The sequence below is a fragment of the Garra rufa genome, chromosome 21 (assembly GCF_049309525.1).
Source record: "Garra rufa chromosome 21, GarRuf1.0, whole genome shotgun sequence".
In the NCBI taxonomy this organism is placed as follows: domain Eukaryota; kingdom Metazoa; phylum Chordata; class Actinopteri; order Cypriniformes; family Cyprinidae; genus Garra; species Garra rufa.
Genome location: NC_133381.1, coordinates 16,088,931 through 16,100,931, shown reverse-complemented (window position 1 = coordinate 16,100,931; position 12,001 = coordinate 16,088,931). Strand labels below are relative to the sequence as shown.

Sequence of the window (12,001 nt, the reverse complement as noted above, 5' to 3'; positions counted from 1 at the left end):
GACAGAGAGAAGAGATGTAGAAGGGTGGGAAGAAGTTTAAGTCTAGTCCTGACTAAAGTCTAGGTTTGCTCTTTTGCTGAGTCTAAATATGTCTTTGAATATCAGCTCTGACATCAGATATTTTTTTGCTTACATGCCTTTTATGTTTACTGCCTCCAAATGGAGGGTCTCAGTTTTTAAAGGGATAGTTCATCCAAAAATACAATTTCTGCCATTAATTATTCACCCTCATGTTGTTCCAAACCAGTAAGACCTTCATTCATCTTCAGAACATGAATTAAGATATTTTTGGTAAAATCTAAGAGCTTTCTGACCCTGCAAAGTCAGGAATGCAACTACCACGTTCAAGGCCCAGAAAGGTAGTAAAGGCATCGTTAAAATAGTCCGTGTGACATCAGTGGTTCAACCATAATTTTATGAAGCTATGAGAGTAGGCCTACTTTTTGTGTACATGGACCATTTTAACGTTGTCCTTATTGTGTTGGACCGTTGCTGCCTATGGAGGGTCAGAAAGCTCTCAGATTTCATGAAAAATATTATAATTTGTGTTCCGAAGATGAACAAGATCTTAGGGGTTTGGAACCAGGGAGAGTAATTAATGACAGAATTTTAATTTTGAGGTGAACTGTCCCTTTAAGATTGGACAGCTCATGAACTATACAATATTATCAAATAAGTAACATTTATTTGTTTATTTTTGTTTATTCATGAATTAAGAATTCTCCAGCATTTATTAATTAAAGCAACAGTATAGTTTTTCTTGGACGCAATATAAAAACCTTAAAGGTTCCAAAAGCAACAGAGACTCAATCGTTCTTTGCTTAGCCGGTTGATCTCTTCGTGACTCACGAGTCCGGCCGGTGAGAACAGCTTTAAACCGGTTCTTTATTTCACGGGATAGAAGAGCACATGCTGAGAAAAGTACATGCCAGTGGACTAGCTGCAATGTCCAACCTAACATTGGTGCTTTATGTACAGCAGTGAAATATCGTTGTAATAGCCTACTAAACGCACCTCTTCTGCAATCACTTCTCTCTGCGGTAAGGAGTTTTTTTTTCTCTTAAGAGAACAAAAAATCATCTAATATTAGTATATACACTCTACCTCAGACGTTAATGTTTTTCCTTCTAAATAAAATGCCTGTTTTTAGGTGGCGAACTGCAGTTGAGGAAAAACTTAAGCGCGCTTCCGTTGCACCGCTCTGCGCGCCCTCGAGTACAGATGCACTTCATTTGGCTCCGGTTCTTCACACGACTGCGGGATGTTATATACGAAATGCGCGAATTTAAAGAAAACAGGGCGATGGGAAGGCAGTCCTGTCGGTGGTCTCTCCACCTTCGAGGTGTGGTCTCTTTTGAGGAGCGTTCAAAACTAGGCGGCGCGCGATGTTGAGTGCGAGAAGGTATTCAGCAGGGAAGCGCATGAGACTGGCCTGGTCTGCCAGGCACGAGCGGTTCAGCACACCGCGCTCTCCAAGCTAGAGCAACATTCACCTGACCTGCCGTAAGTCTCACAAGTTCTTATTTTCACCTCTTTTTCTGGTATCTGACAAATATCTTGCACGTACCCTTTCATAGGCTTAGATTTGTTTGAATAAACAAAAGTTTAGGTGCAGTAACTGGTTTTAAGTTTTCAGCATTTTTAATCACCTGTTAACTTTCTGCACTTAAGTTTCTATTATATACTGACCTGTATTTATACAACGAAACCTAAAATGTTACTTGTTTTTGCATGAGGTTTAAAAAAGGTATTGCAGATTATATCTAAAATTACATATTAAATACTAGTTCTGCATAAAATTTAGCATGTCACACTGTAGAACATTGCTGTCACTGTGTGAAATCATGGACTATAGTCTACACACTATCATACAGATGTTTCTCCCTTTCTTTCTGCAGGTCTGTGTGTCAAGTGAGTTCAGCATACTGTCAGTGCTGAGAATGGGTGCTGTAAAGGGTGAAGGTGCCTTAGATGGTGGATGGGGATGGATGATTGTGGTGGCCTCTTTCATGGCCCAGTTCCTGTCCTTCGGATCCCCCCAGTCCGTCGGGGTGTTGTACCCCGAGTGGCTCAGTGCCTTCCAGGAGGGAAAAGGCATGACGGCTTGGGTCGGATCCATGGTGTCTGGTGTGGCACTCATGTCAAGTGAGTACTGATCATTTGTGTCTTGTATGTGTGTGTGTGTGAGTGTGAGAGAGATGAAAAGAGCGTACAGGTTTCCTAATAAAAAGCAGCCAACATCAAGTGTTTATGTAATGCATATTATCACATATGCTGACAAATGGGTGTTTCTCAATCAGTTATAAGCATGATGTGAACTTAATGAAAGTAAAATATTTATCTTTGCAAGCAAAATGGTGTAATGTTTTACATTTATTAGATATTGTTAGATTTAGATTTTACACTTTTGTCAGGTCAAAGTGTCTATTCAAATTTTTGGTCCCAAATTTTTTTATTAATTTTACACATAGTCCACTGTATGAAGAATTTTTGGGTATAATATATCACAGTTTACTTTAGTTTGCTATCCTCACTAACATCTATGAACTATAGTGTCCTGCACCCACTAGTAAAAAAACTAGTGTCTGAATAATTTTTGTTTTTAATGGAAAAAATACAGACAAACCTGTTTCTTTGTCCTAAGTGTCCTAAATCTAATCTGACATAAAATCGCACACACTAAAACATAAAGCTCTTCATTCCCATAGAATGCTGCTGACTCAGTGTTCTAAAGCCCTCTTCTATGACAAGACACGCTGACAGATGGATAAATTATCTACTTGTTTACATTATAGTTGTATATAAGTCGGTCATTGCAAGGGTCAAATCGACAAGCCCAGAAGAACATCATCTAAACTGGGACAAAGACTGAACTAGAGTAAAAGTTCACACAGCCCGAATGTGTATGTGTCTGTGTGCATGTTTGGATTTTAAAGGTGTCAGGTTTTGTTTACAGACACTGCGGTGTAGTCAATAGCCACGGCAGGGAAAGTCATGACTGGACAGGACTATCAGGGACACACGGCTGTGTAAGTGTGAGCATGTGTTTGTGTGCCCTGGACATGCTGATTCAGAAGAGGAGGCCTTTACTGAGTTGTTTCTGGTCCTTACACATATCATTTTTAGTACTGTCTAGTAGAAGGTAAAGGAAAGGTTAATATCAGTGTAGTGTTGGTCAATATTTACTTGGCTGATGTTGAGATGAGTTGATCCTAAGTGTGTTTTTGTGCATTTTGGCAGTGATCTTAGATGATATAAAGTATCCCATACTAGACAGTACAGAATCTAATGAGCTGTCAAAATAAAGATGGAGAAATCATTTAGTCTGGGTGGCACAAACACACTTGTTACACTAGATGCTCTCTGGAGTCCAGCCATTTTGGCCATATTAGGAGCAACTCAGTGCTGAGTCATTTGCTATTTCTAATGATAGATTGATAGATAGACAAACACATTCTTTTCACCACTATAGTATGGCAGGGTCTATTTTAGTATCTGTTAAGACAGAGTTGGAGTGAAGGTCCCCTACCAATTAATAGGACAGAAGTGCTGTTGATCTTATAGCATGGTACCAATAATCTTTGGTGTATTAAAGGGATAGTTCACCCAAAAGTGAAAATTCTGTCATTAATTACTCATCCCCATGTTGTTCCAAACCCTTCGGGGACACAAATCAAGATGTATTTGATGAAATCCAAAAGCTTTCTGACCCTGCATAGACTGCGATGTCTCCAGACTCAGAAACATAAGAACATTGGTAAAATGGTCCATGTGAAATCAGTGGTTCAACTGTAATTTTAAGATGCTATGAAAACAAAACAAAAATAATGTCTTTAATCAACAATTCTTTAAAAATGTTTAGTAAGATATGGTTCCTGTTTCTCTCTTTGCAGGTCCGGTGTGCAGTGCCTGTGTGGAAAATTTTGGGGCACGGCCAGTAACCGTCTTCAGTGGTGTGATGGTGGCTGGAGGTCTGATGCTGAGTGCTTTTGCTCCAAGCGTCTCTTTCCTCATCTTCTCCTATGGCATTGTTGTCGGTAAGGTGATAAAAGTGTCACTAGCATTGAATGAATAGCAGTTCCGGTATTAAGAAACAGATGCATATGTGTCTTCTCACATCATACTATTTGTAGACTAGAAAGTGATGGTATGTGTTTGTGTCCAAGATTTTCAGTAGGTGCTGAACAGTTTGCATAATGTCAGTGTGTGTTTGTGACAGGGTTGCTATTAATTATGATTATACAACAGTCAGTGACAGTTTATAATATGAAACTATGGTACCATGACTGTTTACAACCTCTGGTCTTATACACCTACCCATAAATACGATTGCATATTCAAGTTCAGTGGAGTTACTTTTAGGGCTGTAATCAACCAAAGAAAATCTTGGTCGACTGAAGTCCAGAAATTTTCGACTAAAAATCGACTAAAAATGACGTTATGGAGAGAAAAAAACGTACGTTACATTAATTAGATACTGCTCAGTACTTGGTAGCCTTGTTGTCTGCCTAAATTAATTATAAATAAACATAAAAAACTAATAGGCTATTTGCAGTATATTAAATCGTTTTTGACCTAATTATTTTGCACTGAAATGAGTCTGACACACGAGTCTGTCGTCTCTGACAGCGGTGCATCACGTGCACCTGCGCAATATCATAGCCTGTGATTTCTGAAAACAGTACTATGTTATCAACTAGTGATATCACAAGAACTTTTAAGGAATGTGCAACATAATTTAGAAAATTATTTGTCATATGTTATAACTGTCAGACACTATCATTTCAGCCGCTCTGCGCAGCTCGCACAGAGCGAGGCTGAACATAAGAGCTCAGCTACGCGGCTGAGACACGAATAGACTTAATTTCTTCCGTGATATTATTTTTCCGTTTGGATGATTAAGGGGCCGTTCACATGTCGCGCCTAAAAACGCGTGGAAAATGCTAGGCGCGCCGCTTTCTTTCTTATCCGGAAGCGTCTGCTGTCTCTAAGCAACCATCAGCTGCGCTCTAGCTCCAAGCCTATGCGTCTCATGCATTGTTGCTTCTATTAGCGTCAAAATAATGGAGGCTTGACAGATCATAAAGTTCAGGAAATCCCTGGACCACAATGATGAGCTGCTCCTCCTTGTTTCTGCTGAGGTTTCAATGTAACGGAAAAACGTGAGGGAGCTGATTGTTCGGTTCATGTCACATGACCTGCGGTGCGCTTGCGACATTCTGAAAAGTTGAGATGTTTATATCTCGATGCGGCGCGGACTCGCCCGGAAAAAAGCGACCGCTATTCCATTATACAATTGAAATAACTAACTTGATCGCGCAAAAGAAGCTACATGTGAATGGCCCCAAAGGAGGCTTAAAATCCAACGTGGTCTGGGGTATTCTACCGTCATTACGGATGTGTGCGCCTGGCTGCAGTTCTAAAACGATTATTACACTAAAATATTGAAATATGCCAATTCTGATATGTTCATGTAGCCTACTCAAAAACAGACAGGGCAACCTAACGCAGACAAGTTAGCTTACCGCTTTCAGATGATACGTCATGTTTGTCGTCGAGCTGTGGTAGGCAAACTGTTGCTTGCAAACTTTGCATTCAACCTTTTTCCGTTATTAATTTTAACAAAATGCTGCCACACTGTCGATTTTTTTTTTTTTTTTTTTTTTTGTTGTTGACATGTTAGAATAGGACTGATGTATATTGATATGTGTTCCAAACCGCTGAGTCCACTAGCTTATTATTAAATAAATAATATTCAGCATCATACCTTCCAAAGCCTACTTATCTGTCTCTCTTCTCCAGTGGATTGGGCTAATCCAAAAAAGTGAAAACAATGGGGGTGTTCTGAAAACAGACTGTTCCCTGTGAAACAGGGGTGCTCTGAAAACACCCCCATTAGCAATTAGTGCTTTCCGCCTGATGAAATGAGCACGGCCAAACTGATGAAATGAGCGCGGCAAAAAAATCGACCAATCAGAATTTTGGTCGAACCAGAACATATCGACCAACTAATCGACTAATCGACTGGGACGTTACAGCCCTAGTTACTTTAGATAATAATATTCAAGTTATAAGAGTCTTTATTTTCTCTTGACATCAGAGCCACTGAGGAAGCAGTGGATTAGTTCTGTTTTTGATAGTAATGCGTCACAGAATAAACAAATTTAAAATAAAATTTAATTTAAAGAGGCATGCACCGAAACGGGTCGCTGTGAACAGAGCTGTTTTTGACAGGGTTAAAAAGGGTGTTGTTTTACATGACCATTGAGGAATTTTACCCTGCAAAAGTATGTTGCCGACATTTCATGAAGACCCTATAGAATCATACCAACTTGTGGAAAATGGGCATCTGCTGTCCCCTTTTGATAAAATTTATAGATTTTAAATGTGTAAATGTAGTTGTGAAATGCTACATTCATGTTGCATTCAAGAATACATTTATGTTTTTGTGTTTAAGGCATTGGCTGCGGACTCGCCTATGCTGCCACACTGACCATTACCTGCCAGTACTTTGACAAGAGGCGTGGCCTAGCGCTGGGCATCGTCACCACAGGTGTGGAATGGAATAAAATGTGTATTATGATTTTATTTTATTGGTACTTTAATTTGTATTGAATAGCTATCATAAGCATTTTTGGCTTCATGAAAATTAAGTAAAACAAATACATAAAATACACAAGAAGTAATCCACTTTTGATAGTAAACCAAAAAATGGTGCAGATAGCAAAAAGCTGGTTCTTTAGGTGTGAAAGCCGATTTCCACCACATAAGAAAAAATGCCTTAAGCCTTCATGCCTTAAGAAGTGGAAATTATGACATACCTAGTCGAAATTATAATGAGATAATGATTGAGTCATAATTATGACTTATAAAAATCTAAATGACTTTAAGTCAATTATAAGATAAAAAAGTCAAAATTGACATAAAATTAAAATTGACATACTTAAGTCATAATTACAAGAAAAAAAGTTTAAATTATGACTTTAAAAAGTCCAAATTATGACTTTGAAAGTCAAAATTATGACTTAAGTATGTCATAATTTTGACTTGTCTCATTATAATGATTTAAGTCATAATTGCATAAGAAGTTGAAACTGACTTTCAAAAGTCAAAATATGATAATAATTTTAAATAATAATATTACTAAAAGTCATAATTATAAGTCAAAATTATGACTTGCTACATTGAAAATATGACCAAAAGTCATAATTATGAGATAAAAAAAAATAAATTATGACTTATAAAATTTAAATGATGACATACAGGTCATTATTACGAGACAAAAAGTCGAAATTATGACTTACATTAAGTCATTATCACAAGATAAAAAGTCCAAATGAACACATTGGTCACAGGGTAATGGTTTAATGATAAACGGAATATTCTAAAATGAATTATTTTGGCTTATAACAGTTTGGAGCACCAAGTTCAGTACACACTGTATTAATAAAAAAATACCAGACAAGCAGAATATACCCTAGAATATGAATGCAACCCGCTGAGTTGCACATTAAGCGTTTACTTGGGGTAGTGAGAGGAGACAGTGATATAAAAATGAATCTAGTATTCATATTATTAAAAATTATTACACGACAAGTGGATGAACCCGGATTATGAATGCAACAAGCTGAATTTAAGTGCTTTCCTTCCATAGAAAACTGTTATAAAGAATAAACGCTTAACGTGAGACTTTCCCAGCATTGCGTTCATATTCTGGCCACCATATGTTAAGCTGTACACCAGATTTGGCCTATCGTCTTTCATACGTTCTACCCCAAGAAAACACTTAACGTGCAACTCTGCATTGCGTTCATATTCTGGGGTATGTTCTGTTTGTCTGGATGCTTTATTAATAAGTTGTTTACTGAACTTGGTTGAACTTAATTTGTTTTAGAATGTCCTGTTTATCATTAGACCACTATCCTGTAACCGATGTGTTTATAAAGTCATTAAGCCAATTTCGGCTTTAAAGTCATAATTTTGATTTTTTTCATCTCATAATTATATCTCATAATTACGACTTGTAAAGTCATAATTTCACTTTTTTAAGGCATTTATTTTTTTCTTACGTGGCAGAAATGGGCTTCCATATTAAGGTTCTCTTTCGATGTTAATTTTGTTCATCCTTCTCAGGTTCAAGTGTGGGCGGGTTCATTTACGCCACACTCCAGAATGAGCTCATTGAGTTGTTTGGATTGGAGGGCTGCCTGCTTATCATAGGAGCGCTGTCGCTCAACTTGATGGTATGCGCTGGGCCAATGCGACCTTTGAACTTACCTGGTTACTACCTAAAACAGAGAGCTGCTCTGCAGCGTACAGAAGAACCAGAACCACTCTACACCAAACCCACTGCCATTATCATTGACTCTGATCTCAAAACCACACCTGCCTCAACCGATAACGCAGCCACCATTAAACTTATGATCAGTAAGGAACCCAGTGAGCTGCAAGAGCGTGAAGGCGAAAGAAAAGGTGGGACGTGGGTCTGTTCAATAATGGCACGAGCCATCAAGAAGCGGATGCGTCCCTCGCGGTACCTGTGCGAGACTGTAGAGCTCCTACAGGACCATGTCTTCATGGCTTTCTGCATCGCCATGTTCCTGTTCAGCTTAGGGGCGTCCCCAACTGTACTCTTCATGGAGGACGTAGCCCAGAGTGAAGGGCTTATTGACGGGATTGCGCTAATACCCCTCGTCTCCATTGTTGCAATGGCAACAGGCATTGGTAAGCTGATCCTGGGCGTCCTGGCAGATATGCGATGGGTGAACAGCTTGTACCTGTACGCCCTGACGCTGATAGGCACAGGTGTGGCTCTGCTGCTCATTCCTGTGTGTAAAAGCTACCTGTGTCTGCAAGTTCTGTCGGCCGTGATTGGATTTTTCTCAGGGAACTGGTCTCTCACTTCCTACATCACTACCAAGATCGTGGGCATCGAACGACTCAGTCAGGCTCATGGCATTCTCATGTGCTTCGGAGGGTTTGGAATCACCCTCGGGCCACCTGTTGTAGGTAAGAAGAAGCTTGTGAAGCTTTTTCCAAGCTTTCAATGGAGTGGGGAGTTTTCAGACATTTTTACTGATGTTGTCTCTGTTTTTCTTTTCCTACAGGTTGGTACTTCGACTGGACTGGGTCTTACGACTTGGCATTCTACTTCAGTGGCACTTGTGTTTTGGTGTCTGGTTTGTTTCTGTTCCTGGCCACTCTGCCTTGCTGGACCAAGATGTCAAAAGAGGGAAATTCTCCTGTAGAAGAGGATGTCAACACTTCTCAACAGCCCGCTCTTGATTGTGACAAAGTAGCCTCTGTGGCTTGAACAATATATCGCAAAGGTCTAACACTGACCTTGGCTTTAACATTCTGGTGAACATGTAGAAGATCATCTTCCTGTGGTTTTCTTACCTGGTATGGTTTTGCCAGGGGACTTCTCATGGTGCCAAACTTTTTCTTTTGTTCAGTGCAAGAAGGTTTTGTACATGTCCCACAAACCCTGTCGTTTTTGAGAGGGTGTATTCATTTTTCTTAGATGCTTATAAAGACTGCCTCATTTTTGAGGCTTATATATATATAGCAGAAGTTGTTTGCTAATAGTATATTCAGTAGTTTGTTTACTGGACACAGATGCTGTTTTTGTAGATCTTGATCACTTAAATTGTTACTTTACTCTCTTAGATGAATGGTCTCACGGTGTTGGACGTGTGAACCAACCTGTGAAGATACATGTTTTCATTAATGAGAACATTCTCTGCAGCTTTCAGTCAGAAATGAACTTGTGAATGTGTTTTTAACAACACTTACCATGAAAAGCATTTTTAAAAATCCTGATCCAAAGATTTCTTTTGTTATTTCCAGAGTAACAAGGACTTGGAAATGCACTTTAATGCACCCTTTTAAATACACTACCAGTCTTTTTTTAAACACTAAGATTTTTATGTTTTTTTAAAGAATTATCTTCTGCTCATCAATCCTGCATTTATTTGATCCAAAATACAGCATTTATTCCTAATTTTTACTCCAGTCTTCAGTGTCACATGATGCTTCAGAAATCATTTTAATATGCTGATTTGCTGTTCAATTATTACCAATATTTTTGGGGGAGAAAGAAATTATATATATTAATAATTTTATGTAGCAAGGATGTTTTAAATTGATCAAAAGTGATGATAAAGACATTATAATGTTACAAAAGATTTATTTTTCATATAAATTCTGTTCTTCTGAACTTTCTTTTCATCAACATAATAATAATAAATGTTTTTTTAACAAAAAATCAGAATATTAGAATGATTTCTGAAGGATCATGTGACTGGAGTAATGATGCTGAAAATTCAGCTTTGAAATCACAGAAATAGCATTTTAAAATATATTCAAATAGTAAACAGTTCTTTTAAATAATAAAAATATTTCAAAATATTACTGTTTTTGCTGTACTTTGGATCAAATAAATGCAGGCTTGGCGAGCAGAAGAGACAATTAAAAAACATTAAGAAATCTTACTGTTCAAAAATTTTGACTGGTATTGTAGTAACTGCACATTATTTTCCTTTTTTAGTTTTTTCTCAACAGTTTCTTGCACATTATCTCCTTTTCTTGTCTGTAATACCAAAGTGACAACCAACTTCATTTAATTGGTAAAGAGAGGCCTTATTTGGAAACCAATTAGCTTTTAATGCTTATTTCAGAATGTTCTCTATCACTAGTTGCTAGTCATTAAGAATATAAGAATATGCTGATGAAAAAAGTCCACAAATGAAAAACATATAAGTTTAAATATGTGACTGCAATGTATGTGTATGTGTGTGCCTGATAATTAGTCAACCTCTACAGTTTTTCAACAGGCTGGTACCTGAGACCACTATGTCTTTTATTACTGTATATGTGAAATGCCAGTGTCATTATTTCATGTCAGTGTATGTTGTAGAACCGTAATATATTTTGTATAAATATTTGCAAAAGAATGTTAAGAAAAGGCCACTACACTTTTGACCAAAGACTTGCTTTGTGTCTTGAGTAAACATTTGACAGGGTGCAAAATAATTCTATATAAAAAGTAACACTGTCCCTCTTTATGATATATCATCATATGTCTTGTTCTTTTATTGCAGTGAGTTTGTTTTATACAATACTATGTTAATTTTTAAGTGACAATAAAAAGATTTATGACAAACATCCTTGTTCTATCATTAACATCAGTAACACAATTTTCCAGCAAAAGCAAGGAGTGCCTCATCTACATTTCTTAAAAAAATCTGGAAAGTCTGTGTTGATGGTTTTCCAGCTTTGGAAGAGCAACTGTAATTAGAGTTGACTTATAAGTGGACATTTGGCCTTTAGAGTACGAGAAACCCAAAACATTCACTGAAAACTTTAAAATGCCATTTCATCACTGACCTTTACAACCTTGTGATCTTCATCATTTTTTCTGGAACGGACTCAGATAAATGTGTGTGTGGGTCAGGTTTTGTCTACATTGTGGAGAAACCTTAAAGACTTGTTTAATAACCCTGCAAATAATTAGAATTTAATATAACAGCTTCATTTTTAAAGATGCATCAAGCCAAATGAAATCTGATGAATTAGTGGAACATGGGGATCGTATTTGAACTTTTCACTAAGTGTTTAGTCTGTAAATCTATTTGATTATTTGCCTTATAAGACAAACTAAAACCAGTTTTCTATCCAGCTTTTTCTTTTTTTGAATTATATTTTTGTGGGATTTATTTACCAGTCCTAATATGTACCAGCTGTAAATGCTGATGTGTGTGCTGTTAGCAACAAAAATACCTTGTAATGTTGTTGCATGCAATACATTGCTATTGGCATGTTCCATTTAGATCACTGGAAAATAACAGGCATACAAACGGTGAGTGAATGAGTATGTGAGAGAGAGAGGGTGTGTGTGTGTGTGTGTGTGTGTGTGTGTGTGTGTGTGTGTGTGTGTGTGTGTGTGTGTGTGAGAGAGAGAGAGAGAGAGAGATAGAGAGAGAGAGAGAGAGCAATGCTC

General features: G+C 37.7%; 1 protein-coding gene across 1 annotated transcript; it reads left to right on the top strand.

Moving 5' to 3' along the window:
- The first annotated feature begins 899 nt into the window (after positions 1–899).
- On the top strand, positions 900–11,166 carry slc16a9a (solute carrier family 16 member 9a). The gene is made up of 7 exons (XM_073827300.1): positions 900–1,040; positions 1,151–1,503; positions 1,899–2,145; positions 3,894–4,037; positions 6,458–6,553; positions 8,134–9,009; positions 9,108–11,166. Exons 3-7 carry the CDS (start codon positions 1,941–1,943, stop codon positions 9,311–9,313), a joined length of 1,527 nt encoding a protein of 508 aa, XP_073683401.1. The 5' UTR covers positions 900–1,040; positions 1,151–1,503; positions 1,899–1,940; the 3' UTR covers positions 9,314–11,166.
- Positions 11,167–12,001: the final 835 nt, after the last annotated feature.